Source organism: Asterias rubens, chromosome 4 (assembly GCF_902459465.1).
Source record: "Asterias rubens chromosome 4, eAstRub1.3, whole genome shotgun sequence".
In the NCBI taxonomy this organism is placed as follows: Eukaryota; Metazoa; Echinodermata; class Asteroidea; order Forcipulatida; family Asteriidae; genus Asterias; species Asterias rubens.
In genome coordinates this window covers 17,414,500-17,442,487 of record NC_047065.1, presented here as the reverse complement: position 1 = coordinate 17,442,487, position 27,988 = coordinate 17,414,500, and the positions used below count along the sequence as shown (strand labels likewise).

The 27,988-nt window shown below is 38.5% G+C and overlaps 2 protein-coding genes across 2 annotated transcripts in view; one reads left to right on the top strand and one right to left on the bottom strand.

Annotated features, from left to right (window-relative positions):
* The window catches only part of LOC117288989 (piezo-type mechanosensitive ion channel component 2-like), an 81,758-nt gene extending 57,420 nt beyond the window's left edge, over positions 1 to 24,338 (bottom strand). Inside the window, exons 1-5 of the mRNA XM_033769867.1 lie at positions 24,034 to 24,338; positions 9,299 to 9,394; positions 5,974 to 6,093; positions 5,083 to 5,125; positions 3,904 to 4,383 (exon numbers count right to left, since the gene is read on the bottom strand). Of these exons, the coding sequence (XP_033625758.1) occupies positions 3,904 to 4,383; positions 5,083 to 5,125; positions 5,974 to 6,093; positions 9,299 to 9,394; positions 24,034 to 24,112 (818 nt within the window). The 5' untranslated portion in view covers positions 24,113 to 24,338. The remainder of the gene's footprint in view (positions 1 to 3,903; positions 4,384 to 5,082; positions 5,126 to 5,973; positions 6,094 to 9,298; positions 9,395 to 24,033) is intronic.
* Positions 24,339 to 24,447: 109 nt separating this feature from the next.
* On the top strand, positions 24,448 to 26,492 carry LOC117289559. The gene is made up of 2 exons (XM_033770717.1): positions 24,448 to 24,542; positions 25,632 to 26,492. The coding sequence occupies exon 2, from the start codon at positions 25,721 to 25,723 to the stop codon at positions 26,315 to 26,317; it is 597 nt and encodes a 198-aa protein (XP_033626608.1). The 5' UTR covers positions 24,448 to 24,542; positions 25,632 to 25,720; the 3' UTR covers positions 26,318 to 26,492.
* The last annotated feature ends 1,496 nt before the right edge of the window (positions 26,493 to 27,988 follow it).

The window sequence follows — 27,988 nt, the reverse complement described above, 5'->3', positions numbered from 1 at the left end:
ATTTTGTTCTTGTAAGGGCAAGGATGCTTTCCTCATGTAAGTAGACTCAAATGTCTGTCACTGTGATAGCGTTCCGACTCTCTCTGCAATTCCCTGGGTTCTTGCAAGACTGCTGGGCCCCGCGAGACTACTGCTCTCGTGCTGTGCAGTCTCATTCAATTGGGGGAAAAGCCAGCAACCAGCAGCTTCGCGCGAGAACAGTGCTTGCGAGAGCAGTACATGTATTCAATAGCGGAGACCTGAACATAACTCGACCATCAACAATACAAACCATTACTGACTTGCCCACGAGTCTAACAACATGTAAGCATAGAGCAGCTCTAAAAGGCAAACTTAAGCTTCTACATTTACAATGTGCATTAGGCTTTTAAGCTTTAATTTAAACCGAAATATGAATATGCCATATGCATGGAGACAGACTGGCGGGCCATCTCACATGACTAATAGCTCCACACTACACAAAGTCAAGCTTGATTGACCACAGGGGTGATCAGCACGCCCATTAATCCTACACAGTCATGAAAAGGACTTACGCTTAAGACTACAAAGACTAGTGTTGCGAACTTGTTATTGCCATTATTTGCAAAACACTCTTTTAGGTGGAAGATAAAAGATGTATAAAAAAGCTTTATATGCGTCGCTTGATTTTGTGCCAAATTTATGGTTAAGAAAAGTCGTGAAATGGACTTGCAGCTCAGGAATACCAAGACTGGTGTCACAGACCTTTTTATGGCAAATTTTATGGCAAATTTTTATTTGCCAAAAACGCTTTTTTAGGGGGAAAATAAAAGTTGTAAAAAGCAAGCTTTATATGTGTTGCTTGATTTGATGCAAAATTTACAGTTGAATGCTGAATGAAAAATGGCTGTCTGTCATTCGTGATAAATAACTAAAAGACAAAAACGAGTTCAGAGACTAGACAGTATCTCACATAGCCAGCAGCTAATGTACAAAATACTTTCTTGTTTGTTCTCGATCCAGCTGCTAAATATAATTTTGATTCATGTATTTAAAAAAAAAATGAAAAAAAGTTAATGGCGTGACAATTCGCCCCTAGGTAAAGTCTTTCTGAAAGGCTTTCCCTGTACTCTAAGAGAATGACTCTGTCCGAGTCCAAACATCAGGCTAGTTACATCAGGCCATCTCTATTGTCTAAGAGAACGACTCTGTCCGAGTCCAAACATCAGGCTAGTTACATCAGGCTAGTTACACCAGGCCATCTCTATTGTCTAAGAGAACGACTCTGTCCGAGTCCAAACATCAGGCCATCTCTATTGTCTAAGAGAACGACTGTGTCCGAGTCCAAACATCAGGCTAGTTACACCAGGTCATCTCTATTTTTTTTTTTTGCATTTTAATACAGTAGTTCTTTTTTGTTGGTTTTCACTTTTCAACAGCTAAGGCTGTTTTCTCATTTCAGGAACAGACACAGATGTTCTGTCATGAAAGGCTGCTAGAACAAAACCTGAGAGACAAGATTCACCTCTGCTAAAAAAGTCTGAGACTGGCATCTAAATTTCAGGAAGTGTTGAAATTATGGCAATTACAGGGCTCGAGTTTTACACTGGACCTCAGGCTTGAGGCCAGTGATTTTAGCATCAGGCCAGTAAACTCACCACTTGACCAAGTCCAGGGCCCAGCTTCATAGAGCTGCTTAGCATAAAAAAAATTTGCTTAGCATACAATTTCTTCCTTGATAAAAACAGGATTACCAACCAAATTTCCACATGATTTTCAGGATAAGCAAACAACAGCTGAATACGAACAAGCAATATGCAACAAATGGAAATTTGGTTGATAATCCTGTTTTTATCAAGGAAGAAACTTTATGCAAAGCAAATTATTGTGCTAAGCAGCTCTAAGAAATTGGGCTCTGTTACTGTTTGTTCTAACTGAATAATAACACCCCGCTATATAAAAACAGAATTGGTGTTCAACTTTTGTTTTATCAACGGGTACCGTAACACTTTAATTGATGAAATTTGCATCGCATCGGGGATAAAGAAAAAGTAATTTACTTCTCGTGGTTGAATTGAAGCTGAGATGTGTTATGTGATTCCCAAGACTGGCTTTCCAAAGGTTTTAATTTCCATAGGATTCTGATATTAAATATTTTCTTCCATAAAATGAATGATTGATACACTATATGTATGGGTTGACTTCGCTTTAATAATTAAGTTTCGGCAAATTCTTTTTTTAATTAAGTGTTCATTAAGCATTGTATCCTGAGGGTATTGAACCAATGAGACGATAATTATGTGGCTACTGTCTGCACATGGTGATGGTAACATAAGACAAAAGTAATAGTAATGACCAGTTTTTATATAGTGGTTTTCACACCGAAAGGGCATCTCAAAGCGCTTCCAACATTGTAACCCCTGGTCACTGGGCCTTAATTCATTCCTTAAAACCATCTCAGCTTCCTGGGGAGTAAACAGTCTGTGCAACATTAACAAGCGCTACTCGGATCATGAGAACCATCTCTGCCCTCACAGGTACCCGTTTACCCCTCGGTAGAGAGAAGCAGTTATAGTTAAATGTCTTGCTCACGGACACTTGAAATGTCACGACCGGGATTCGGACCCACAGGCTGCTGAACAGAAGCAACAGAGCTTGAGTTCGGTGCTCCTATCCGCTTGGTGTTACCACAAACCAAATTTATGTTGATACCTCACCATGCACTGCCTCAAATCCCACGTACGATAATTGGTTTACTCTACATGTAATCTATCAGTGCTAATTACCCACCCTCCAGGGAGCGCAGGTGGTTGTTAAGAATGCAATAAAGTGGTCCGACGATAAGTGCTGCAAATGCTCAAGGAAGCGTCATGAAAATCTTGTTTAAAGGTTTCTCTAGGGCAAACGGCAACGGAGAAACTGGAAGCGTGTCCGTATTAACAATAACTATGTGTGCATGAACCATGACAGGTGGGAAAAACTGTAGACAATATTGAGATGCCAAATAGTGGGGAAAAAAACACCAGGTGCAGAAAGGGTGTTTGATATTTTGAGTCCCTTAGTAAGATCCAGTATGGGAAGAGCAAGCTATCCAACCATCTTATAATAAAGGAGTTCCCATTAAGTTACCTATAATTTCACAGCTCTGCTTACTGTGAAATTGTTTGCAATCGGCGCACTGTAACGCCCATATTTCTATGCACAGTAAGCGCAGCCTTTCACAGTGGGCAGACCTATGCCATTGGACCCAGAGTGCAATTTCATATAGCTGGTAAGCATAGTTTCTGCCGTGGCTAGCTACTGTATTATGCCCAAGCAGCCCTATGAAAATCGGGCAAGGGAAGTAAACCGGTAGCAGTAAAGCATAGAATTTAACGGTTCAAACCATGCATAGAAGCCATCTGAGGGAACAGCTTCTTGAAAGAATGGAAACTGGCTTACCAGAGCGGAATTCTAGTAAGCACAGATTATGTTGTGGTTAGCTACTTTTTATGCTTATAAGGCAGCCCTATGAAAATTGGGCCAGGGTAGTAAAGGAGTAGCTGTAAATATAGAACTAAATGGCTCAAACATTGCATAAAAGCTATCTGAAGGAACAGCTTCTTGAAAGAATGGAAACTGGCTTACCAGAGCGGAATTCTAGTTAGCACAGATTCTGTCGTGGTTAGCTACTTTTTATGCTTACAAGGCAGCCCTATGAAAATTGGGCCAGAGTAGAAAACAAGTAGCTGTAAAAATAGAACTAAATGGTTCAAACCTTGCATAGAAGCTATCTGGAGGGACAGCTTCTTGAACGAACGGACACTGGCTTACAAAAACAAGTTATGGTAAGCATACATTCTGTCGTGGTTAGCTAGTTTTTCTGCTTGAGCAGCCCTATAAAAATGGGGCCAGCGTAGTATAACTGTAACAGTAAAAATACAAATAGAACTAAATGATTCAAACCTTGCATAGAAGCCATCTGAAGGAACAGCTTCTTGAAAGAATGGAAACTGGTAGAGGTACAACGCCAAGATGTGAGCGCCGCTGTAGAGCAGCCAAACGATACAGACATGGTAGAACCTCCGACCCCACGACTGGTAGAGCGACCACCAAGTGATGACCATGAGAAACGTGATGAAGTAGAATCCAGATGTAGCCGATGGGAGGATGACCGCGGCCAAAGCGCACAGGAACATAGCGATGAAGGACTGGATCCCCTCAGCGACCGCAGACTTTTGTTTCGTTCGGCGTTTGACCACCCCAACTCCGCTGCCGACGCTGCTGCTTCCACCGCTGGCTTCTTGAGGGTTGGTTCCCTCCGGCGGCGGGGCGGGCGGAGCGCAGAGCTTCTTGCAGACGACGAATACAACGATGGTGACGATGAGGAGGACCACATCCGGAAGGATGAGGCGGCAGAGTGATACAGCCGAGAGTTCGTCCAATCTAATTTTAAAGACAAAATCAACATCAATATAGAAAAGTTTGCGGTAACACCATGTAATGACTATCTCTAATGAGTTGGAGTGATTCTGAAAAGAACCGTTGGTTTTCAACTCGACATTTCGATCAGTATGCTCTGATCGTCTTCTGGAGAAAGCTGTAATATGTATATGTATATATATATAAAATAATATTTAATATGTACTAAAATTAAAATCAACATCATCAAGAGATAAAGATAGCTGTTTCGCTTAACAACTAAAATGATCACATGTTTAGACAGATGGATAGATAGACATTGGTTTTTTATTTGAAAAAACAAAAAGACATCACAATCAGAAGATGGAATATCTTTAAGCGCATGACATGCACGCCTAGAAAGGATCGATCACAGGCTTCGTTGAAGACTGCCGCTAGGGTCTTGTCACACGAGGCAACATTTACAGGCAACTTGGAGGCAACCAACTGCAGTGCATGCTACAGGACCACTTTGGTAGCACAGAGTAATCTTTTGAACATCATCTCACGACCTAAAAAAGCAGTAGCCAAAACATTCAAATATGAATGCCCTTTCTTCATGAAGATTGCCTGAAACTGGTTGCCCGTAAATTGACTTGTGTGACATGGCCCTAACACTATTTGAAACGAATGGTTAGGAATCCACATGCAAGAAGGTTGAGACTTGCCATGAAATTCACTCACCTTTGATACCCTAACTGTCTCCATAGAACTTCCGTTCCGTTACCTGAGGAAGAAAAAGGTAGAATGTCGGTCTTGAATTGTTTTGCTTTTTTAAAAAGCTAACTCATAACTCAAAATGTATTTTAAAATGACAATTCACAGGATTGGTAAGGAGAAAAAAACTTTGTCAAAGTATGTTTAAGGAACACGTTGCCTTGGATCAGTCGAGTTGGTCTTTGAAAAGCGCATGTAACCGTTTGTTATAAAATGCATATGATTAGAAAGATATTTTAATAGTAGAATATAGTGATCCACACAAGTATCACTCGAAATTGCGTGGTTTTCCTTTTACCTCGTTGACAAACACAGTCGGCCATTAAATGGATGGCCGACCGTGTTAGTTCGCAAAGTAAAAGGAAAACCACGCAATTTCGAGACAAATGTGTGTGGATCATTGTATTCTACTTTTTAAACATCTTTCTAACCACATGCATTTTATAACAAACGCTTGTCAAAGACCAACTCGAACTGATCCAAGGCAACGTGTTCCTTTAAGCTTGCATCAGGGATAAAGAATAAGAGTTTTGGTCTAACCCATACACTGATATGTGTTATCACTGTATACTCAGTACTTTACCTGAGTCCTGTGAAAACAAAATCACAGGCATGTAACTTGGTTTGGATTCGAACCTACAACTTTAAAAAACCTTCTTTTTTTTCTTCTTTTTTTTTCTTTTTTTTTTATGCAAGTTGCCAGACACACAGACCTGAAGGGCCACTTCAAGGTGTGGGCTCAATCAACTTTTCTTCCAGGGGGCTTTCGCCATCTACTCCTTGGGCTGACAGAGGGTTACCTCCATCAAAGTCCATATACACGGATGTCGGCTTGGGTATCATCCCTCAAATACTTACATGCTTCCCAGTCATGACCATAAGGAGAATCAGCAGCCAGGACGGTTTGAAATATTGCCTGGGTGAGGCAGCCAAGGCTGGACAAGATGATCACTATGACCAGGTATATGGCTGTCCTCCCTGGAAAAGAAAAACAACAGGGCTTGAGCGTGGGGCGAAAAATCCACAAGACCACAGGGCTTAAGACCACAGGGGTCGATTTCACAAAGAGTTAGGTCTCGTAATCTTAAGGTCTGCATGCTACAGTGCAGGGTTGGGACTCGTCCTAAGTCGTAAGATTAGTCTTATGTGAAATCGACGGCAGAGAACGTTGTTCAAAATTTTTAAAGGGCATGGGGTCGATTTCACAAAGAACTTAGGACTAGTCCTAACTTACATGTGGAAATAGTCCTAGTATATATTAAAAACCTTAGGCTAGTCCCAAGTCAGGACTACATGTAGTAACTCCTAGTAGATATTAAAACCCTTAAGCTAGTCCTAAGACAGGACTACATGTAGTAACTCGTAGTAGATATGAAAAACAAGCTAGTGGTAAGTCAAGACTACATGTAGTAACTCGTAGTAGAAATGATAAACAAGCTAGTCCTAAGACAGGACTACATGTAGTAACTCGTAACAGATATGATAAACAAGCTAGTCCTAAGACAGGACTACATGTAGTAACTCAGAGTAGATATTAAAAACCTTAGTCTAGTCCTAAGTCAGGAATAGTAACTCGATATATAGTCCTAACTCTTTGTGAAACCAGGCTCAGAATTGTTTTTAAAAGACCAGAATCAAATGTCCTTGAGCGCAATCTGGATGGTTATTCTCTTGATTTTTGTTGGGTGAAAAGAAAAAAAAGAAATATATAAAATATTTGTATTATTATTTGTGAGCATCGGCAACAAGTTTTGCATGGAGGCAATCACCTTCGTTGCCTCCATGAAGTATGAGGCCTCCATGGATTTGGCAACCCTTGCAACCTTGCATTCATGAGTTGTATATTGCAGCGTGACAACATTGGATATTGCAACCTTGCAACTTAACAATCATAAAATGTATTGTATATAGCAAGTCCCAGTTCACTTGGACTATGTCAAGGCCACAGCACTATACCACAACAAAACATTCAACTTCAATTATTTATTTTGAGACATCAAACCGGAAGTCAAAAATCTTTCCACACGCAACAATCGGCCAGACTGTCTCGTTGATGAGCCCAGTTCCTGCTCTTGATGTTATTGCCAGACAAATCACTGCCCAGATAGTTAAATATTATTTGATATTGTAATATATCAGCGGAGTGTATTATAGTTGCTGTTATGTGGATGCATGCAAGGTCATGTACATGTATGGAAAGTGTCCCTCGTGGTTATTTATTACAGTCAGGCATTGTAATGTAGAAAACATCCAGGAGCTATTAAAGCTTTTATTTCCAGGGCCCAATTTCATAGAGCTGCTTAAGCAAAAAATTTTGCTTAAGCAAAAAATTCATTGCTTAGTAAAATCAGATAACCGCTCAAGACTCCACTCAATTGTTATGCTAAGTAAACAACAGCTAAATACTAGTCATGAGCAATGTATATGGCATAAAATTTTGCCCAGTAACATGTGTAAAATAAGCGAGCTATTTTCGTGCTTAAGCAAAATTTTTGCTTAAGCAGCTCTATGAAATTGGCCCCAGGTGCAAAGTTGTTTGGGTTTACCCCGTTTGGGGTATAACTGTTCCCCCAATTAAGGTAATCCAGTGAAAACTCCATATACATTGTTAAATTCCCATAAATATCCTAGAGTTTACTTTTACCCAAACTATCCAAATGGGAAACATGCTTATATATACCCTAGGGCTCACTTAACACTAGCCTGGAATACATTGTCTAGTAAAAACTGTTGTGGGCACAACCTCTTAAAACTGCATGTGCAACCAACTTGTTTAAAGACAGTGGACACTATTGGTAATTGTCAAAGACTAATCTTCACAGTTTGTGTATCTCAACATGTGCATAAAATAACAAACCTGTGAAAATTTGAGCTCAATCAGTCGTCGAAGTTGCGAGTTAATAATGAAAGAAAAAACACCCTTGTCACACGAAGTTGTGTGCTTTCTGATGCTTGATTTCGAGACCTCAAATTCTAAACTTGAGGTCTCGAAATCAAATTCGTAGAAAATTACTTCTTTCTCGAAAACTACGTCTCTTCAGAGGGAGCCGTTTCTCACAATGTTTTATACTATCAACCTCTCCCCATTACCCGTAATCAAGAAAGGTTTTATGATGATAATTATTTTGAGTGATTACCAATAGTGTCCACTGCCTTTCACTGCATGTGCATACAACTTGTTGAAAATGCTCATATTTTTTCCATTCAGGTGTGAACAATACATTTTTTTAAACGTGTTTTAAATTTATTTTTGAGTGTTTGAGTGTTACTATTTTTGCATATTGTATTATTCTGGTTGTGATTGCTACCGTTAATACATTTATGACTATACGTACTTGTTTAAAATCAGGGCAAGTTAAAGGCAGTGGACACTATTGGTAATAGTCAAAGACTAGTCTTCTCACTTGGTGTATCTCAACATATGCATAAAATAACAAACCTGTGAAAATTTGAGCTCAATCGATCTTTGAACTTGCGAGATAATAATGAAAGAAAAAAACACCCTTGTCCCACGAAACTGTGTGCGTTTAGATGGTTGATTTCGAGACCTCAAGTTCTAAACTTGAGGTCTCAAAATCAAATTCGTGGAAATTTACTTCTTTCTCGAAAACTATGGATTTTCAGAGGGAGCCGTTTCTCACAATGTTTTATACCATCAACCTCTCCTAATTACTCGTCACCAAGAAAGGTTTTATGCTAATAATTATTTTGAATAGTTACCAATAGTGTCCACTGCCTTTAAAGATGCTACATGTATGTCAGATTTTTCGCCCCAAACACTAAAAAAGTAGATTTTTTTGAGTGAATGGTATTTCAAAGAGTATCACCCGCTCTAACGAACCATGACAAAATATTTAAAACGTTTCTTATAAAACACATAAGAATTGGTCACGTGATATAATTTTGAGCACTTTATTTCACTGCTACTAATAATTGGCGGACTTTTTCGAGCAATGGCTCAAATGAAAGCTTGTAACTTTCTCGACCCCCATCAAAATACCTTTTGGGGTCAAATCGGCCACAAATCTGACATAGCATCTTTAAGCCCAGAAAATATTAGCCCGGTTGGCTACTTAACAAAAGTCCTCAGAGGAAAGCATGTACCCTAATCAAAACCTTCTTCACCCGACCGAGATATCGATAGTCCTCCATTGAGGGAAACTCTGCCGCAATATAATCTTACCTGACATCGTCTGCCGGCTTGGGTTGGGTATAAGGGGCAGTGCCAGCAGGCAGAGCAGGTAAACACCGGACACAGCATTGTAGCGAAGGAAAGAAGCTGCAAAGAGAAAATTAAAAATACAAATAAATTGTTTATTTTATCGCCAGACTGGTTTGTAACACCAGATCGTAAAAACAAACAGTTTTTTCGTCTTCAAGCTGGATATAAAATAAACAGTGTGTGAATTAATGTCTCAATTTCTTCATAAACTGTCATATGACTAGGTGCCAGGCTATTAGTATTACATCATCAATAAGATGGTTTCTGCTTGCTGGAAGACACTTAATATTATTAGCTCCCTCAGGGGGTATTGGAAGTTGACACTTCCAAGTTCGTGAGCTGAACTTGGTCCTTGCTCTATGGTTGAACCCAAGGGAACTGGGTAAACAACTTTTGTGTTTCAGGCTTATACTGAAAACAACTTCTTTTTTTTCTTTCTTTTCAATCACCCTCAAATTTCCATTCTAAATGCAAATAACAGAATCCCTAATTTTGTGCATCCGTTATTTGAAACTTGATGGTAACTTTCAAAGAATTATTCAACTCAAATTATTTTCAGCATGTCTATTCAAATGTTGAGAAATGCTTTAAGTTGGTTTCACAGGTAAAATGACAAGGCGACAGTTTTAAGCAAAGTGGCATCATCTACTGTGCTTATCATCTTCAGCTTAAAATGGCACCTTCTTTTCAAAACAAGATAACAAGTAACCTTGTCTTAAATTACGTGTATCAACTAAAACACACTTGTTTTGCTGAATTGTTAGTGATATCATTCAGTCCTCGTTCAACCTGTTGTGATCAGATGTTTCCAGTTAATTATTAATAAACTAAGGTCGGAGAAGTTGTTTATTTCTGACTAATAGTGTCAAGTATATTAAAAAGGACATTACATATTAATTTTGTTTTAATTTTTAATAATGTGAATTTTACCAGCCAATAAATTTGAGTGTGCATTGAAATTGCAGATGGTGTAGAGTGGAAGCAAAAACAGGTCTGGAATTCAATTTTGGGAGGATAAGGCCTTTTTCATTAATTTGCATAGGGCGACTCCAGTGGAAACTCTTACAGTCTTTGAGAAAGGTTTGATGGAGCACCAAGGCCATGACCAGGACAACAAACATAATTAAAATGAATATGGATTTATTCCATCAAGATCATTTAGCCTAGAGAGGGGGCAAAGGTGACCAATATATTCATAGGGATATTGATAATATTCAGACTATTTTAATAAATCATTATTTCCTATGAAAAAGCCTTTGTTGCCTTTATTACTACAAGATTTTATGTTAACAACCATGCATGATACAAGAATAATATGCAATGCCAATATTGTACGTGTACACAATGTACTTGTGTGTACATTATTATACACTGAACACAACTGCAACCTGTACTGAACATTTAGCTGTCAGCACACACCCCTACACCTGTGCTATACGCAAGTGCAGACTGCATCTGATGAATGTGCATGCACCTAGAGTTGCATTTCATGACACACGTATGATGATTATTTATGACGCTAAACATCATGCCCAGTACAGTACATCTTATCGATACATGCATTTTGTACACAGCATATTCATCAAGCGAAAGTAACATGTGATGTAGTTTTGGTTTTAATAACCCACATCTAAGGTCTGTTTAGCACTGTATACACAGTACTTTCCAGAGCTATATGAAAGAAAGAAATCATGAAGTGGGAGGGGACACTGGGATAACAATATGGTTTATAAATGTTTGTCTTGTTAGACAGCAGAGCTTGAAAACTAAAAGAATAGTTGTAAACCAAATGAGTTACAACCAACTCCATTTTCAAATGTTACAAAAATTAAACGAAATAAATTTGCATTCATGACAAGTATTCGCAAACCCCCAAAATGCCACCTTTGCCTTACCAATAAAAATCAACAACCCCAATAAAAAATAGCTTTTAGTTGCAAGACAGCATGTGCACACACAAGAAAAGAAGGACTAATTGGGTTCAAACAGATTCCATTTCAAAATGTCATCAAAACTTCACAAAATAAGTATTCGCAAACCCTAAAATATCACCTTTGCCTTACCAATAAAAAGCACCGACCCGGTCAAATAATACAAGAGCAGCCACGTGACAAAATACTTGGAGAAGATCCACTCTTTAAACTCCCTACACCATCGAGCCGTTCCCCTACTGGACTTGGCCCACGCCGCACTCAACATAACCTTCGTCTTTCTCCATATATCCCAAAATGGAAGTTCACTAAGACTCATAACAGATCGCTGATCTGAATCCAGCGGTTGATTAGACGTCGGTTTCATTTGTTCACAATAATCCTGTGATTCAATCTGTTGCTTGGGTGTAGCACCGTTATGGATATCTACAACCGGGTCCATTGCATTTGAATTCTCAATTGGATGATAGAGTCCGTCTTGGGTAGTCTGGTCACCTGAAGTGGCCGCCGTTTCCATGGGGAGACTTTGCGTTGGTGCGGAGTGCGTACCAACAAATTTCTTCCCATCTACAAGACCTTCTCGGGGTGTTTCTTCTAATAGGATATCATCAACAGCCTCATCTGTAGAGTCATCCGAGTGAAGCTGCTTATATCGTCCTTTCGCTTGGCCGTCCATCTTTCTCGTTTCTCTCATTCATCCACAGTCTGATGAGGAGGAAGATGATGATGTGGGTCACAGTTTGCCTCCGAGGCTCAGCTCATTTGAAGCGTCTTACATGTAAGCCCGAACATCAACAGCCAGTGCTTGCGCTCGATAAAAGAACAAGTTGCCTCGTCACGAACTTTATGTCACAGTACATGGTTTAAAGGCACTCCGCGCAGGTCATTTGCAAAGCTGCTTCTTCTGTAAGTAGTCTCAACATTCCTTGCGATCGAGGTGTCAAAGTTTAAGCACTTCTTTGGTTAATGTTATTGAGACTTAGTTTGGTATTTTCATCAGAAAGTGGGATAAAGAAATTAACAGCTTTGAACCATTCTCAATTCAAACTGAATAATAATCAATAGACTGTGATTAATAAGAAGAAGGCATTTGGCACCATCAAGAGTTTTTAACCCCCGAGTCTTCTGCCTGCAAAACACTCAACAAGAACAATACTGTACTAGAGTCCTCGCTCAACCCACTGCTTGATCCGAGTACAGTACTTAGTCAGAGACCTATTTATAACTACAAGTTTGAAGCAAAGGATGAGCCTGATAAGAAGTCCTTGGGATCAGGGCACAATACAAGCTCTTACACAATCCTGAAGACATGTGTTAAAGGACAATGGCTGGCTGGGGGCAGGATTGCACAAGACGATCCAAACCAACGATCCAAACAGACATGCAGTTTACACACTACCTGTTCACTCAATGATCCAACACAGGTAAACTGAACTGCGAAGTGAGAATGCTGCAGTCTGCCTATTTGTTTAACCATACAAAGTTCACTTGATTGATCAGGTGGCACATGGCAGAGATATTATAAACAAACACTCATTAACTCGCAGAAGGTTCACGGCTAGAGCTGTTGGGATAGAGTATACTTTTCAAAGTTCAATTCCATCTGTAGAATTAGGCCTACTGTATAGCTAGCAATAAAGTCCATGCTCAATAGTATCATTTATGGTAATTTAGTACAATACGGAGAGCTTATATAACAGCGGACTGTTGATAAGAGTTGTAACCAAGTACGACTAGAAAGGAAATTGCGCAGCGATCCCCATGTTATCTAGATATGTGTACTCGTTGACAAAATGTTCAGTGACAGACATTTGATGCTGTTTACACTCAACCATCCAGACATATTTTATCGATGGTCTGTGACAGGTTTGATGATGTATCATTCTGAATGCGGATCACGAGCGAACTAGACCTGCTGTCAGCAAAACTGTGACACTTCACACAAGCATGACAAGAGTCAACCCACCGAAGGTAAGTTGTTAACTAATAATTGTTTTTTGCTTATGTGCCAATGGAAACTAAATTTCTGTATTTTATGATGTGGTCAATCAAACATTCAAAGCACCGTCTTGTAACTTGTTTAATTTTGCTTAAAGCCATTGGACCCTTTCGGTTCAGAAAAAAAATAAAAGTTCACAGATTTACAAATAACTTACAGGGTTTACAGAAGGCAATGGTGAAAGACTTCTATTGAAATATTATTCCATGAAATGCTTTACTTTTTGAGAAAACAGCAAAACGATATAAATTCTCGTTAATGAGAATTACGGATTTATTTTAAACACATGTCCATGACACGGCGAAACGCGCGGAAACAAAGGTGGGTTTTGCCGTTGTTTTGTCCCGACTCCGATGACCGATTGAGCCTAAATTTTCACAGGTTTGTTATTTGATATAGAAGTTGTGGTACACAAAGTGTGGGCCTTGGACAACACTGTTTTCCTGAAACGGTCCAATGGCTTTAAATGTCAATTTGCAGTACTTTTTAAATGTGGGTGAGTATTAATAAGCAAATACTTCATTTTTAGATAATAAAGGGCTTGTCTTGTTTTACATACAGCATGGAAAGTGTGGCAGAAATAGGTTGCCTCCTGTCTCTCTTTTTATTTTTTTTTTGTAACATGAGAGATCTCCTAACATGACAAATCAACTGTCACCAGGGGCACATTGTCACCAGGGACACGTTGCCACCAGGGACACATTGCCACAAGGGGCAGGTTGTCACCTGTACTCCTGGGGCTGAAACAGGGTTATCCCCTTCACAGTCCATATAATCCACTAGAAGCCAGGCTGATGATAGAGCAGAATGCACTACCTCCCCGACTTTTTATGAAGCAACTATGGTTTAGTACCTGGCTCAAGGGAACAAAATGTCAATTTTAACTCCCATGTGCATTTAATTTGCATTGTTTTTAATATTCACTCACCAAGTCCATATTAAAATAGAAAAGAAAAAGAGCAACATTTTGAAACCATGTATGTGTATGGTCATACATAAACTTGGAAGTTTCTGCTCACACGGCAATTACTAAAAGTATTCACAGCCACTGTCTTTTTTTTATCTTTTTTTTTTATGAATTAGGATTAGGTTGTACCTCATAATATATTCCTAACCAATATTAACTTCAGGGACCCTTTTTGGTGAAAACAAACATGTCATGTGTCTCTATCACTGCTGATGTATTTCAACACATCCATACCTTCTTGCTGATTGTTTTTAGTAGTGGGACAAACTGCTGTACATCCTACACATCAACAGTCAATTTCATTCTCAGAAAGCACCAGACACAACCAGAAAACCAAACAAAACCACAATTAATAGATGGCCGGGGCATGTGGTGTTTTTCCTGGCTGGACCAGATTATTAACCTTTGTCTTTATTGTATATTTTGCTTGTTGTAAAGTTGTTGTGCTTTTGTCATAATATACCCGTAGTCTGCATTTAAATTTTGCTGTTTTTCTATTTGTAAAAAATGTTGTTATATTTAATACAATTTTAAAGTTTTAATGTGTTTTTAGTTGCTAGGCAACTCTGAAAAACTGAGAGGTTTCCCTAGGGTAAAAAAAATAAAAAATAAAAAATAAAAATTTTGCTGATCAACTCCTTTTTGTGCTTACATAAAAACAGCTCTTTGAAATTGGGCCCATGCCTGAAGAATGCAGAGTTTGAATTTGTACAAATTCTCCCCAATCTCCAACAGTTTAAATCCAAACCCCAATGATCTACTGGGGTCACCCTCATTCCACAGAGTGATTGCTACCTGTGGAGTAATATGAACCCTAGCCCTACCCCCTAGAGGCTTTATCCTGATAGTCAATAGATAAGAAGCTCTGAGGAGCCAGTGATTGGCGTTGACAGAGAGGATGATCCTACTGTCATCTTCACAGCTTCTCAAGAATGCATCAATGGGGATGGGGTAGTACAACATCTCGACACAGCTGAATAGCGGTTGTGTTTGACATCTCCGGACAGCTCTAAATAAATCTACCTTAGTTGTGAGGAAGATTTGAGTCACTGAATCTAAGTTATGAACTAAATAGATCAACCAAGTACCAGTTAACACTGTGTTTTAATTCAGCTAGATTTCCCTCTTTTGGCTACATAACATGTAGCTTGCTGAATTTGTTGGCCATCTTACAACTTGAGTTGACCCTTTTAATGCAAAAGAGTTTTACCCCCCACAAAAATCAGAAGTCAAAAATGTTATTGATTCTTCTTTTAAAGGGATGCTGCAGTAAATTAAAATAAAACAGTTAATTTTGCTGTCATTTATTTCTGATATATGTATTGAACATCATAAAAAATGTGTTTTGTTTATTCCCGACATATCTGACTTGCGTAATTAGCGATAAGTCATGCCCCCCCCCCCCTTTTTGGGGATTGTTACCGCCCCCTACCATCGACGTCACGTCGGGAATTCAAACATATCGTCGGCAAAAAGAGTCTCCCTAATTACACGCGCCTAGGTACCAGGCCACAGAGTGCACACGTCTCTATATGAACACAGATAATAAAAAATATAAACAAATATTTCAGGTTTAAAAAGTCGTGTTTAATCATTTAAATGAATAAAAAAAAACACTGCAGCCACCCTTTAAATGTAGAATATGGAAAGTTTCCCTCAACCTGAACGGGCAATCCGGCCTTGTGATGGGAAGCGAACTCTCACTAAAAATATAATTTCCTTTTAGACTACAAGTTTGCAAGATGAGTTACATATTTGTCAATGGTGTACAGTCTGTGTCCCCCCCATGCATTAGTCATGCTGTCTACCAATGAACCTGAAGTCATTGAATGAGAGTTGGTGTCAACGCCAGAGATATACAGGGTGCTGTGTTTTTGTACAGTGTTTTATGATCAGTCAGTCATTGGAGACCATGAAAGGATCTCTAGTGCTGGCGGTCACGCATTCCTGAGGTTATCGAACCTATATCCAGGGTAGTATTAAATCACTGGATTCAGAAGGATGAGGGCATACATGTATATCTGTGTTTGATATTTTCAGTATTTAGCGTTGCTGAGGTTTATTATACAAATATTATTATTAGAAAACTGCTATAACATAGGATTCGAACTGCCTCTAGCTACCGGCAATCTCAGTGGTCTAGTTGGTATGACACTGCTTCAGAATTGCAAGGGTCGTGGGCTCGAGTTTAAAAGCCTACAGGTGAATTTTTTCTCAGGACTTAAGAAAGCACTCAGAGTATACAGTGCTAATACACAACGGTGTAATGGTTAACCCAAAGTTAATATTCTTTCAAAGAATTACTTTATCACCGATTCCAATTTAACATAGATCTATTATTATTGTTATTATTATTACTATTTCGTATATTTTTTGGTAATGAAACCATTGCCAAGGATACCTCATTGCAAATAAAGTTAATCACTGTAGCTTGCAAACCTAAAGAAGTCTGTAAACAAGAGGCCTGCTATGATTGTGAACTACATTGTATAAACACCAAGGTTATAGGAACACGTTGCCTTGGATTGGACGAGTTGGTCTATAATAAAAACATTTGTAACCGTTTTTTATCAAATGTAAAAAATGGTTGGAAAGATGTTTTAAAAGTAGAATACAATGATCCACACAAATTTGCCTCGAAATTGCGTGGTTTTCCTTTTACTGTGCGAACTAACACGGTCGGCCATTTATGTTGACTCCCATAGATGGCCGACCGTGTTATCGACGAGGTACATTAGGAAAACCGTGCAATTTCGAGGCATGTTTCTGTGGATCATTGTATTATACTTTTACAACATCTTTCTACCCAGATGCATTTTATAACAAACGGTTACAAACACTTTTCAAAGACCAACTCGACCGATCCAGGGCAACGTGTTCCTTTAACCCACAACTCTTCCACGATAATAGTATTCTAGGGTATGTTTTAATGTCCCATCCCAATACCAAAGCAATTATGGTAACAAGATTATGAATCAAACCCAGACTCTGCTGATCAGAGACAACACCTTGTCAAAGACCAGTCTTCTCACTTGGTGTATCTCAACCTTATATGCATTTGTAAAATAACCAACCTGTGAAAATTTCAGCTCAATTGGTAGTCAAAGTTGCGAGATATTATAATGAAAGAAAAAAAACACCCTTGTCACACAAAATTGCGTGCTTTCAGATGCTTGATTTCGAGACCTCAAATTCTAAATCTGAGGTCTCAAAATAAAATTTGTGGCAAATTACTGCTTTCTCTAAAACTATATCACTTCAGAGGGAGCCGTTTCTCACAATGTTTTATACTAGCAACCTCTCCCCATTACCGGTACTCTTTACCAAGTAAGGTTTTGTGCTAATAATTATTTTGAGTAATTACCAATAGTGTCCACTGCCTTTAAGGTGCTGTTTTAGAAAGAAAAACTTACAATGCTGCTTCCATGCTTTCCCTTTAAGATGAAATGCCTCACCCAGTAATAAGCGGTACTGTAGTTTAGGTCTACAATGTACCAGCCCCAGTCAATCTGAATTATTTGGCAATTGGTTAACAGGTAGAATTGTGAATATGTACAAATAAGGGCTCTAATGACCTAAAACTTAATCATGTACGCCTGATACTTGAGATTGATTGTGCACAGAGTCAATAAAATTAATATCAGCCTGTATATTGTGCAGTCTTTTGACCCTGGTTTAATTACACATGGATGGGTCACTGTCTTTGGTGATTACAGTAGACAAGTCTTTGTCTCGGCCTTACATTTAATGGGCAATCAATAACTAGTGCTCTCACTAAACAATGGTCCGCTGGTCAAATACTATCAGCTAGAATCGGAGTTGGTCTGGCCTCCGGGCTTGCCATTAAAGGCCCTGGACATTATTGTTAATTATTTAACAAAATTGTTAGCATAAAAACTTACTTGGTAATGAGCCATGGAGAGCTGTTGAAAAAGGGCTCCCTTTCAAGTAACGTAGTTTTCAAGACAGAAGTAATTTTCAACAAAAATATTTGAATGTGATTTCGAGTCCCCAGAACTAGATTTTGAAGTCCCAAAATCAAGCGTCTGAAAGCACACAATTTTGTGTGACCATGTGTTTTTCTTTCATTATTATCTTGCATCTTGCACAACCAATTGAGTTCACATTTTCACAGGTTTATTATTTTGTGCATAATGTTGAGATGCTCCAAGTGAGAAGACTTGTCTTTGACAAATATCAAAAGTGTCGGGTGTGTGTCTTTAACACTGGCCTGCTGTGGGCTAGTAAACACCACCTCTCAACTTGCCCTGTAGGTTACTAAAACTTTTCAAATGCAACCAACTTGTTTAAAATACTCAATTTCTTCCATTGAGTGTTTGAGTGCAACTCAGTTTTTACTATTACTGGTTGTGAATTGCTACCATGTATCAGAGCATGGAGCAATTGCTCCATGATTAGAGAGATCCATTTTTTAAAATACATGTTTAAAATCAGGGCTACTTAAACTTCCTGTGGGCAAGGGTTTAAACCCAAAGTTTATTGTTTGCCCAGTTGGCTACTTCTTTTAAAAACTTTCAAAGAGCAAGGCCTGGGCTTGCTAGTCCAGTGTTAAAAAAAATCTCTATTAAAATATGTACTAGTGAAATGACAAGATAACTGATCCAGCTGGCTAGTCGCTGAAACCTTTTATTAAGTTTACACACAAGAATTGTTTTGCAATCAGGAAGAATTATGTCATGTCATGGCACGCAACAATATTAAAGGAAGTGGACACTATTTGTAATTACTAAAAATAATCATTAGCATAAAACCTTACCCTTGGTAAATAATAATGGGGAGAGGTTGATACTTTACAACATGGTGAGCAACGGCTCCCTCTGAAGTGAAGTAGTTTTCGAGGAAGAAGTAATTTTCCACGAATCAAGCATCTGAAAGCACACAACTTCGTATGACAATGGTGTTTTTTCTTTCATTATTATCTCGATGGTATAAAACATTGTGAGAAACGGCTCCCTCTGAAGCGCCAAAGTTTTCGAGTAAGAAGTAATTTTCCACGAATTTGATTTTGAGACCTCAGATTTAGAACTTGAGGTATCAAAATCAACCATCTAAACGCATACAACTTCGTGTGACAGGGGTGTTGTTTTCTTTCATTATTATCTCGCAAGTTCGATGACCGATTGAGCTCAAATTTTCACAGGTTTGTTATTTTATGCATATGTTGAGATACACAAAGTGAGAAGACTGGTCTTTGTAAATTACCAACAGTGTCCAGAGTCTTTTAAATATGGACCAGTGCTGGACTAGTGAAATGACAAGCAAACTGACCCAGCTGGCTAGTCGCTGAAACCGTTAAGGCAAACTCTGGAGCCAATTGGGAGATTTTACTGGTACAATTAACTAAAATCCTTCAAATGATTTTGCTCATCACAAGGTTGAAAAAACAGATTCTGTAAATTTCTTACTGGTGACCATGTTAAAAACATAAAAATATTAAAGAGTCAAAAACCATACATGTGTATGTATGGCCCACTTGAAATTGTTCTCATAAAACGTTTTTAGTAGCCATTCTAGCATCATCAATACCGTAGTATTTTTATTTATTTGTTTGTTTTTACTCCTGCTTTGGAGGTTTACTTGCTACAAATGCAAACCTACTGAACATTTTATTTGGTTAAATTACAATAAGTAAGCATTATACATGAGGACTTATTTGTTGACTGCATTCATTTAGTTATTGTAACTTGGGTAAAACTAGAAAATGATTCAATAATGTCATATTTTTATAGCAAATTATAAATGTTTTTTAAAATTCAATTCAATGTAATGCACAAAAACACAAGGATTTCCATGTGAAAGAAATTGTAATAGAACTTAAACCCTCTACTTTGACAAGAACCTCCCCCCCCCAAGCAAACAAAAACGTACAACAAAATCTACCATAGCCTAATTGTAATATTTTGGACACAAAATTATTCAAAACAGCGAATGAGCATCAATTCTCCAAGGCCAATCGTATCGTAATAACCCCCACTGTGGGGTTACGCTCATTGTCCAGTCAGTTCCCTGTCTCAATGCATGGCCTTCTTTGTGCCCAAGCATTCTACATCGAAGGGCTTTGTCTGCGAGCGAGGTTAAGCGCCCACGGACTCAAAACCTACATGCACCCCATACACTCATAGCTCAGGTTGATTATTACTGACCTTGGGTTCCATTCACTAACTGCACGTGTGGAACTTAGCTGATTTGTACTGGTAGTCTGCCCTGAAAGGCGTCACCGAGCGCAGCTGCTGCTGCTGCTGAATTCACAATGCACTTAAATTCTTAAGCATTTTACCGATGATTTTCGCACTTTGTTTCATATGATGTGTCTTTTAAAAGCAGGAAATGCACACAGGGTTGTAAAACAACCGGACAAAATAAGGCAAGTTTGCTGTTTGGATAGCCACTTGTCTAATTTTCTCATTTCCTAATAATAACAATTTATTTTAATAAAATAATTTTGTTCCCACATCGACTGCAAATTTCTTTTTACAAGTATTGGTACATGATTTGCAGTAGCTGACCATTGAATACTGTTTAAATATTAGTTTGTTTGCCGATTATCAGGGTAATTATTATTGAGAACAAAATGTATCAACCCTTTGGCACAATTCATGTCATAAATCTGCTTTATATTTGAACAAAATTAGGTGAAGTTTGTATTTATTTGTTGTTTGTCTTGCCCTTTGATCTTTTCTACTTTTACTTTTCAATTCAATATGAAAAAAAAAAAAAAAAAAAGTCACCTAGAAATTATCTTACATTTTAAGAAACCAAAACTTTCTGTTTTGCCCTGCAAGGGCCACAAGCAACATTGACGATTCTATCATCATGACAGTTTTGACATTCACAAGGAAATAACAAATTAAATGCCACTTTACCTGGACACTACTACCATGACTACAGGACACCATTCCAAGCTGGTGTAGTATTGGCACACATCCAAGTAAGATTGAAACTTGGGGTTGGTTCAGTATTTTCAATATTGTTATAATCCATTTATTAAGCTAAGGGGGTAAGAGGGAGGGGGTTCAGAAACTTCCTTTTGCCTGCCTGTATTCTTGGCCTGTATTCTTGTTTTTTGGATTGAGCAAGAACAGTTAGGACACCAAGGCATTTTCTTCTTGGTAAAGGGCACCCTATAATGGGCACCTACACGTAGGCAATGACAGAGGGAATGGAAGTATCAGGCTTACCTTTTCAGTTTGGTGAAAATGACAATCAGCACCTTGATTGCTTTAAAATAGGGGAGGCATAGTTCCAAGAGGTGGACGTTAACAACCAATTATAATGACACTACGCATATTTATAGGCTACTTGAAGGTTTCTTAAGCCCCAGTTTAGATTTGAAGTTCTGGGCTTAACAGCTTAGTATACACCAATAGCAACCCCCAATAGCAGCTGAATTTATTCTTCAAACTTGAGTGAAACTCTTATTTCTTTTCTTTTTGTTTATTTATCAATTTATTTAATTTTTAAATGATTAATTGAAAGAAACAAAGAAAAATTGACAAGAGCTGGATTTGAACCAAAGATATTTCGCTATAAAAGGCCTGAGTGTGCACAAACTGTACATATATAAAATGCCTTCCTCCCCGGGAAACTAGAATACGTGTTCAACGACAAAGCTGCTTTAAATCATAAAATGACACTCAAAAAGCAATTAAAACTGTGCATGTATGCCCTACAGTGTACAGTAAAGGAGGCTATTATTTTATGTTTTTACCCTTCACCGATTTTATATCCGGGTTAAAATTCTGGATGCTTACTTCATCCAGGATTGATGCTTTGCTTTAGGAATGGCAAGAACACCATGAAGTGTTTTCTCCTTGGTAAATGGCACCTTTTTGAAGGAATTGAACATTTCTACTGTCAGAGCATTTCAAGGGGCACCAAGGCAATGACCAGGGGCAAGGAGGCAGGGCCCTTGCCTGTGAAATACCAAACATCAATTACAAGTAAAGGTACTGGGGTGGATTTAACAAAGAGTATAAGACAAGTCTTATCTCCAGTTAGGACAAGTTACTCGTCCTAACTTAGGACTAGCCATACATTGTACGTTTTTGATATCTTCTAGGACTAGTTCTTACTCTTAGTGAAATCGACCCCTGGACACCTTTGGTAATTGTCAAAGACCAGTATTCTCACTTCAAAGTGTATCCCAACATAAAACAACAAATCTGTGAAAATTTTGATTCCAACTGGTTGTCTCAGTTGCAAGAGAATAATTAAAATAAAATAAAACACCCATGTTGCACAATGTGTGTGCTATTTTTCACACAAATTTATCACACTATACTTTGAGCGTTCCCAAGCCGCAAGCAGCAAACCGTGAGGTATGACTTCATTCTGATTCAACATTGCGGGGTATTAATTGAATGAAGATGAACACCATAAGTTCATGATCAGCATGATATCAGATTTAAAATGAAGATAACGTGTCATGCACGCTGTAATGCAGCTAGGTACAACTCGCTCTACTGCATACTGTGGAATGTTTAATCCACTCGTGCATACAACACAGAGAGTGAAATAATCATATCTATCAATAGACACTTGGATGCTGCTCTACTGTAGCTGTTTTGAATTAACTTAAAGCTTTTGGGAGTGAAATTTGCCTAGTGCAAATTTGCCCATGTGATGAAGTTTGCGCGCTACAATTTGTCAAGCTCGCCATGAACTGCACTGCGTTAAATGACCTGAGAGGGTGCAGCGTAATGTACGCTTGCTTTCCCAGTTCTTGGAAATCAATCACCATTTTGACTTGAGTTTTGGTTCTATTTTTAAGTTGCATAAGTGGTTAGACACTCTCAATGAGCATGCAGCAAAAGCAGATCCACAACAAATTATATTGACAGCATAAAATTTTCGAAAGGCCTGAAATTTGCGTGCTCGCTCAGCGAAGGCTGAAATTTGCGCAAGGGTTGAAGTTTGCGCCTAACATAACCAATAACCATAGAGTCCTTTATGTTCACAGCTGTCAATTGTGTCATATTTGCTGACTGCCATACTCACTGCTAATCAATACGCCCACGGGCAACTGATTCTCGTTATACCAAAAGGGGCTTGCCAATTCTGCCCTTCCAGCCTCGGTTTGGTTACACTGGTTTGAATGGGAGAAAAGACAAGATGGCTGTGCCATGATCCATTCAATAGAGCTCACTTTGAGCAGGTAAACATTTACACTCCATTTTTTTAATTTTTTTTATGGATGCATATTAAAGACCCTTTCTTTCATAAAGACTTTTGCGATAATCACATCCCTTGGTCCTCCCTCTCGTCTTCAGTGTCACCGATCGTCTGAGAGACTTAAGGTTGCGATTACCGCAACAAGTTGTACAAATGTAAGTAAAATAGTAGGCCCTGCCGACATTTTTGTATAATTTGCTTATTATTAGTGTAAAAACAAGTGGTGAAGTTAAGACCAAAGCTAAATAACTGAATAATTAATGTCATTTATATGTTATATACCAATCATTACTTTTACAATTACATTCGTTAGTGTTAGTAGTCTGACAGTCACTGACAGTACTGACAATGAGTATGACTGACTGAATTAGTCAAATGAAATTGTTTTGTATATAATATTAAATCACATCAGTGTATTCCCTCATTATTCTGAGCCATTAATTAAATAAAATGTGACGGTCCATACTCTATCTATCTGATTTAATTTAATAAACACACAAATGTTTACTTAATGTGGGAAAAGTAAACACCATCCCGGACCAAATTATGCCCTCAAGTAAAGCATGTCAAGCGATAATAAAATAAAGCAAAGTTCTTGTTTATTTACCTGCCAGTAGCGTTACTCCCAGTACAATCTTGAGCAATGTTGTTGACAGTGCAGCTTTTCCCATGTCAAGCAAACCCATGTTGCAATTTTTGCAGGAAAAATCACGGCCACACCACCAGCCCACTGGGCCTGGGCTCCGTTGAAAGTGGGCTTAAGGTATGCAGCACCTTAACCTAATCCTAGGTGTAATTTTCTCAGTTATTTCTTGATATTCAGCTAAGTTGAGACATTATTTTAATACGAGCCTTGGGGTGTCTGCTCTAATTAGTTGCACGACGCACCCTTTGTCGCGATGTGTGTGCAATATTATGATTGTTCACCAAGTCCAATGTTTTATTAGTAATCAAATTGAGCAAATTACATCAAGTGAGGGCGCAATTTTCAAACCCCCACATCACAGTGGATTTTGTTTGTGACAGTCTGACAGTTGTTTGTGTTGGTACACAGTTTGTTGACGTTTTTTGATCGGAACTACTCTGCTTTATATGTGAGATGATATCAAGAAAGAGGTATTGTATAGACCGTGCTGAGAAGCCTCAAGTTATTTAATTTAGACTAGGAAATAGGGACATAAAACCCGATTTGCAAAATTGAAGGTTTTTGTTCGGGCCGGGATGTGTGGTTTTTGTTAAAAGTGTGGTTGGGTTTCAGACGTAAATTGTCCGTAGCATTTTACATAAATTTAAGACTGGTGTCTACAGTTGAAAGGATAACTTTCCGTATGGCGCAATCGGCTAAAAAGTGGGTGGGACTGACTGGGATGGGACCCCTGTGACGGCCGGGAGTTTGTCCAATTCAATTTTTACTTTCTAGTTTTTAATACTAGTTTTCTACCCTATTTTTAGCACCAGACTGGTGTGAGGTCTTTTCACTCATTGTAACAGAAAGCAACATCTGTATTCTAATTTGAGTAAAATCAGAATTCATATAATAAATAGGCCTAAAATTTATTTTCATTTCATTTATTTATAATTTATTAATAATATAAATGATTGAAATGTTATGATTATGAATGAAAAAGTGGCGGCCAGATTCTGGATTACCACACAGTCAGAAATACTTCCAATAAATGAAACAATTTCTCCTTTTTTTTTTGTCTTCTTTATTTTATATCAAAATCTAATAGTTTATGTATTTGGTTTTATTGCAAACCATTTTTCTGCCTTTTAATTTAGTTTTTTTTTATTGGAAAGTTTGCATCAATCAAATTTTAATAATAATTGCCGGTTTTACTTTAATTTTTTTTTATTTAACTCAATGTAGCCTGAAGAAGTTGTTAATTATTTATTTCTTAATAAACCACCAATAAAACCAATAAAACAAACCTTCCTGTATTTGTTCTAAACTTTGCTCCATTGTTGTTGTATACTCCTAGAACTTTGAGGATCGCTCTGATATAGCGGAACAAACCTCATACGTTATTATATAGGAATAGTTGTTGTAAGCGCGAGTATGTAGGACATACCACTTAAAAAATTACATTGCTAATTTTTTGTAGGTGACTCAGTAAAAAACTAAAATGTTATACTTTGCAAAAAAAGTCAATGACAATTTTTTTTTTCATGTCACTTTGAATCCTTTGTTTCGTTTACTTTCAGGCCAAACAAACTTACACCAGAAAACTGAAAAAGCAGAAGAATTAAAACGTGCCTCTCCTCAGCAACAACAAATCCATCTATAATCCAAGATGCAGCAAACGAGCACGGCAATCTCGGACCTGATCCTGGCCTTCACTTCATTCGGAACAGCCTTTTCTCTCCTACGTCTGAACACTTTTGCCTCCGTCGGATTCTTCCTCATGGGGGCTGCTGCGAGCTGTGGTGTCTACCGCTTCAGCCGGACGACACCCAGTAACCAGGTTCTGTACTGGCATCAAACGATGGCCTGGGTTGCTACCATCCTTGGGATGTCACTAGTAGCGAGCGGATTCCATCGACACTATAACAACTCCATCATGTCCGCTATTCATATGGGAAGTGCCTTAGCTCTAATGATCCTCTCCAGTGCAACAAGCATCCTGACCTCAAACACACAAGCACTTCTAGTGTCCAGTGTCTCGTCCGCAGCCGTTGTCTCCATAGGTGTCTTCAGTGCTCTCCACACTAACCCGTTTGGGATCTTAGGCGCTGTGTTTTATGTCGTAGCCGGAGCGGTTGGAACCAAGGGAGAATTTGCCGGTGTTCTATGTGTAGACTGGTTCCATTTTGTGCTAGCATTCGCCAATGTTGTGTTTTTTAGAGCTTTTAACTATGACAATGCACATGTTTTCTACAAAGAAGGTTGATGCAGGACTAGCAAAATCAAGTGGACTTCCATGTGCTTGGTGTCAATCCAAAACATCTGCACCCTTCCAAATACAACTTTGTGTTGGTGTTGTTATAGATTTTGTGTTGAACAAAGAAAAAATTACTATTTTTAGAACAGGATTTGAACCTGGGACCTAGTCTGGTCCCCTGACCAAAGATTCCTTGACGTCTCTTGTTAAAAATCTTAGGTCAGGTATCACCCACGGTTAAAAATAGAGCATGACGCAACTTGTCAGGGTCGGGGGTCATCTCCAGGGAAACCATGTCTGCACTAGCTGCGTTAACGTAACCCTCCTCCCGACGGCCGCCAGGCCTGAGGGTTACGAGATTATTTTGATCGGCAATTAATGACAATTTGGTTCAACACGTATAATTTCGACAGCTAGTCACCAGATTTGCCCCATTTTTACCACTTTCAAAAATCATGAAACTTAATCCAAATCAATGTCTAATGAACACTCAAGTCAAAACACCTTTGAAAAAAATATTTTTGAAGAAAAAGGACAAAAACTTACCAGATCCCAGAGCGATTTCCCAGGTTTATATATTTTGAACTTGTTGCATCGCTTTGCAAACGCTTTATTTAGGCACAACGCCTGCATTGGCAATAACTGGCAGAAAAACTCCTGGATCTACGGCCGACAGAACTGACATTACGATTCCGTACCGAACATCAAAGATACTGTCTGAATGTTGACGACAACACGTTCGGAACATTTCGGATAACTTCGAAAAAGGAGGGGGAATTCCTCCTTTTTGGTCACGTGATTTTGGGTGATACCGGACCCTAAATTCGACAGAGCCTAGTCGGATATTTTTGGGTCTGGGAACCAGACTACCTGGGACCCTGACACTTTGAGAGACTTCTTGTGACACTAGGTGGCAGCAGACTTGCCAAGTAAATCCATTGTTCTACATAATGTGTGCATGTTCAGAACTATGTAAACAATGGACATTTACCAGTTAAGTCTTCCAAAGTTTTACATAAAAGGCGGTGTCCCTCCTTTGTCAATTTCTTTGGTAGGCATGGAAGGGGTGCCACTCAGTCATAGGCTCAAATTCTGTTCGTTATTTTTCTTTGTTCAACCCAAATTTGAATTATTAATGTTTACCCAGTCGCCTTCCCTTTTGATTTGTTTCGTGATATTTGAAATAAAAAGTCACATCCCTTTACTGTAACCCCCTGTACTGCCGCTTCAATAGTTTAATTGGGTACGATCCCCAGCTAATTGTAGTTGCAGGTTGAATTGCTTCCCACTTGCACCTTTGAACAGAGATAGGTTAGAATGTCGGAGGTCAAAGGTTCAACCAATCCCATTCTATTTTTTTTATAGTCGATATATTTTTTTTTTTTAACCCCCCCCCCCTATTTTTCTTAATTACCAAATAAGTTTTCTCCCTGTTTTTTTTTTTTACTCAATGCTTTTTAAAATAGATGTAACAATGTGTTGTTGTTTTTAACAGGGTTTTAACAGGATTTTAAGCAGCAAAAATATGCTGGTTGAACAGGATTTAAAGCAGCAGAAATATGCTTAGTATGCATATTTTTGCTGCTCAAAAATCCTGTTCAAACCATGACACATAGTTACATCTATTTTAAAAAGTATAGGTCACCAGACTTAAGTTTCCAGCCTAAACACCTTTTCACA

Bases quoted from the DNA above. Each gene is read 5' to 3' on its own strand.
- LOC117289559 (XM_033770717.1), top strand. From the start codon at position 25,721: ATGCAGCAAACGAGCACGGCAATCTCGGACCTGATCCTGGCCTTCACT.